Genomic DNA, 3,431 nt, shown 5'->3' with positions numbered 1-3,431 from the left:
GCCCCAGCCGCTTTCGTGTGTGGCTCGGAGGAGCCAGTCACTATCCTGACTGTCAGTTTGGATGCCGACTTAACAAAAATGACACCAAAGCAGAGGATTGAACTCTTAAACAGAATGAGAAGCTTTTCAGAGGTGGAGCTTCATAACATGAAGTTAGTTCCTGTTGTAAATAACAGACTCTTTGACATGTCAGCCTTCATGGCTGGACCGGGAAATGCAAAGAAGGTGGTGGAAAACGGGGCCTTACTCTCATGGAAACTGGGATGTTCCCTGAGCCAAAACAGTGTCCCCAACATCAGCAAGGTGGAGGCTCCAGCTAAGGAAGGAACCATGTCTGCCCGCCTTGGCTATCCTGTTGTTGGCTGGCACATTGCTAACAAGAAACCTCACCTCCCAAAGAGGATGCGGCGGCAGATCAACGCCACCCCTACGCCTTTGACTGCCATCGGGCCGCCCACCACTGCCGCGCAAGAGCCACCCACCAGGATTGTCCCCACCCCGACGTCACCCGCCATCGCGCCTCCCACGGAGACGATGGCACCCCCCGTCCGGGAGCCCATTCCGCTGCCGAGAAAGCCGACGGTCACCATCAGAACCAGAGGCCCCATTGTCCAGACGCCCACGCTGGGGCCGATCCAGCCAACCAGGGTAGCAGAAGGCACGGGCACGGCCTCCGTGCCGATTCGCCCCACGATGCCTGGGTACGTAGAGCCCACAGCAGTGATCACACCACCCTCTACTACCACCAAGAAACCAAGAGTCTCCACCCTGAAGCCAGGCACACCGTCCACAACAGATTCCTCCACAGCAATAACACGAAGGCCTACTCGAAGGCCCAAAACGCCCCGTCCGACGAAGCCTCCCAGCACAACCAGATCCCCCATCTCCAAGCTGACAACGGCCTCTCCACCGTCCCGTGTGCGCACCACAGCTAGCGGGCTGCCCCGGCCCTGGGAGCCAAACGAGCCACCCAGGCTGACAAACCACATAGACAGGGTCGACGCGTGGGAGGGCACGTACTTCGAGGTTAAGATACCGTCGGATACCTTCTATGACAAGGAAGACACCACCACTGACAAGCTGCAGCTGACCTTGAAGCTGAAGGAGCAGCAGATGATCGAGGAGAATTCGTGGGTGCAGTTCAACAGCACCAGCCAGCTCATGTACGGCATGCCAGACCACAACCACATTGGGAAGCACGAGTACTTCATGTATGCCACCGACAAGGGCGGGCTTTTTGCCGTGGATGCTTTTGAAATCCATGTCCACAAACGCCCACATGGGGACAAGTCTCCAGTGAAGTTCAAGGCCAGGCTGGAAGGAGACCATAATGCAGTGGTGAATGACATCCATAAGAAGATAATGCTGGTGAAGAAGCTGGCTTTGGCGTTCGGTGACAGGAACAGCAGCACAATCACAGTGCAGGACATCACCAAAGGCTCCATCGTAGTGGAGTGGACAAACAACACACTGCCACTGGAGCCTTGCCCTCGGGAGCAGATCCGGACTTTGAGCAAAAAAATTGCTGATGACTCCGGCAGGCCGAGCCCAGCTTTCTCCAATGTCCTGCAGCCTGAGTTCAAGCCTCTGAATGTGTCTGTGGTTGGTTCTGGCAGCTGCAGGCACATCCAGTTTGTCCCTGTGACCAAGGACGGCAGGGTGATCTCAGAGGCAACGCCGACAGTGGCAGCAGGCAAAGACCCCGAGAAGAGCAGTGAGGACGATGTGTACCTGCACACCGTCATCCCTGCCGTGGTGGTGGCCGCCATCCTCCTCGTGGCCGGCATCATTGCCATGATCTGCTACCGCAAGAAGAGGAAAGGCAAGCTGACCATCGAAGACCAGGCCACCTTCATAAAGAAAGGTGTGCCCATCATCTTTGCTGATGAGCTGGACGACTCCAAGCCCCCACCGTCCTCCAGCATGCCCCTCATCCTCCAGGAGGAGAAAGCCCCACTGCCCCCTCCAGAGTACCCCAACCAGAGCATGCCAGAGACCACGCCGCTCAACCAGGACACCATCGGGGAGTACACTCCGCTGCGGGACGAGGACCCCAACGCGCCGCCCTACCAGCCTCCCCCCCCCTTCACTGCACCCATGGAGGGGAAAGGCTCCCGCCCGAAGAACATGACCCCGTACAGGTCCCCACCGCCCTACGTCCCCCCTTAACAAACGGGAGGCTCTCGGGGGAGAAGGGGCCTCCAGCTCCACACCGGTGCTGTCTGTGGGCCGGCAGCCCCCTTGCCAGCCGGGAACGTAAACCCCAGCCCGCCCCCCAGCAGGCTCTCCCCGGCTGCGCCCGCCACACCGGAGCACTCGCAGGACTCGGGGGGACACTTGTTTTATTTTTGCCTAACAAGCTTTGGTTTTATTTTATTCAAAGAAAAAAATTCTCGGCTCAAAGACGCCTTCCCGGCGGCTGGGCTTCTGCCAGGGCCGGGGCGGTGGGCAGGGAGGGGGGTCGGGACGGGTCGGGCCGGGTCGGGAGGAGCAGGCAGCACTGGGGTAGCACTCTGGGTCTCCGCTGTTTGCCTTTAACACTAACTGTACTGTTTTTTCTATTCACGTGTGTCTAGCTACAGGACGTAACATGAAAGGTAGCCTAAAAATAATTAAATTCAAGGGACTTTCTGAAGTCGATGGTTTAAGTTTTTACATTTAATCTGCTGTTTACCTAAACTGGGATGTGTAGATTTTGGGGAAGGGGAGGGCAGTGCTGTGCTGCAGGCAAGCTCCATGGGCTGGTCAGGGGAAGGCCCTCGGGGCCAGCCAGCCTCCTCCTCCTCCTCCTCTCGGGGTGGATCAGCTTCTTGGTTCGGGGTTTGATTCTTTTATCATTTTTATTTTATTTTTAATCAAAGAAATCCTATCTTTCTCACGCGTCATAAAATAGTCATGAGTTGGGTCAGCCTGGCCTGGGGTGCCCATGGCTGAGCGCGGGGTGCATCGCTGTGCTGGGGAATGCTCGTGGGAGGATGAGCCGAGCCCTGTGCCACCACGACATCTCTGCTTCCCAGCGAGCACGGGGGTCGGGGGGGTCTGTTTTAAGCAAAACCCCCTCCCCGTGGGGTGTTTTGACGACAGTGTAGGGTGTGTTCCCAGCTGCTCCTTGGGACTGTGCAGGAACGGCCTCGCTGGCCTCACGCCGGCACTCCAGCCTGGACACTGTTGGAAAAGATAAAAAAGTTAAAAAAAAAAAAAATAAAAAGAAAAAGAAAAGAAAAAAAGCGCGCCAGCAATAGTTAATAGTTTAAAAAAAAAAATCGGTGAACTCTCAAATCTAATTTTTTACTAAATTTTTGATACAGACTCCGATTGTTTTATTAAAAAAAAAAAAGACTTACAAACCGGTGTGCGGCTGCCAGCAGTTTGTACGGGCTCAGCCCCTCGGGCCGGCCGCCGGGGACCCGCTACGGTTCCCCGTACCGGCC

At 56.2% G+C, this 3,431-nt stretch overlaps 2 protein-coding genes and 1 long non-coding RNA gene across 6 annotated transcripts in view; 2 read left to right on the top strand and 1 right to left on the bottom strand.

Moving 5' to 3' along the window:
* DAG1 (dystroglycan 1) overlaps positions 1–2,635 on the top strand; it is a 32,352-nt gene extending 29,717 nt beyond the window's left edge. For all 4 annotated transcript variants that reach the window (XM_017732334.1, XM_017732331.1, XM_017732332.1 and 1 more), the window contains one exon: positions 13–2,635. In XM_017732334.1, coding sequence (XP_017587823.1) covers positions 13–2,169 — 2,157 coding nt within the window. In that variant the 3' untranslated portion in view covers positions 2,170–2,635. The remainder of the gene's footprint in view (positions 1–12) is intronic.
* NICN1 (nicolin 1) overlaps positions 1–3,431 on the top strand; it is a 13,930-nt gene that overhangs the window by 6,170 nt on the left and 4,329 nt on the right. The window lies entirely within an intron of this gene.
* On the bottom strand, positions 2,858–3,431 carry LOC108446243. Its single transcript, XR_001861379.1, has 2 exons — positions 3,345–3,431; positions 2,858–3,165 (listed from the first exon to the last, which is right to left on the bottom strand). It is a non-coding gene; the product is annotated as an uncharacterized LOC108446243 (long non-coding RNA).

The sequence above is a fragment of the Corvus brachyrhynchos genome, unplaced genomic scaffold, assembly GCF_000691975.1.
Source record: "Corvus brachyrhynchos isolate BGI_N302 unplaced genomic scaffold, ASM69197v1 scaffold4, whole genome shotgun sequence".
Taxonomy (NCBI): domain Eukaryota; kingdom Metazoa; phylum Chordata; class Aves; order Passeriformes; family Corvidae; genus Corvus; species Corvus brachyrhynchos.
This window is presented reverse-complemented; position numbering and strand designations above follow the sequence as displayed.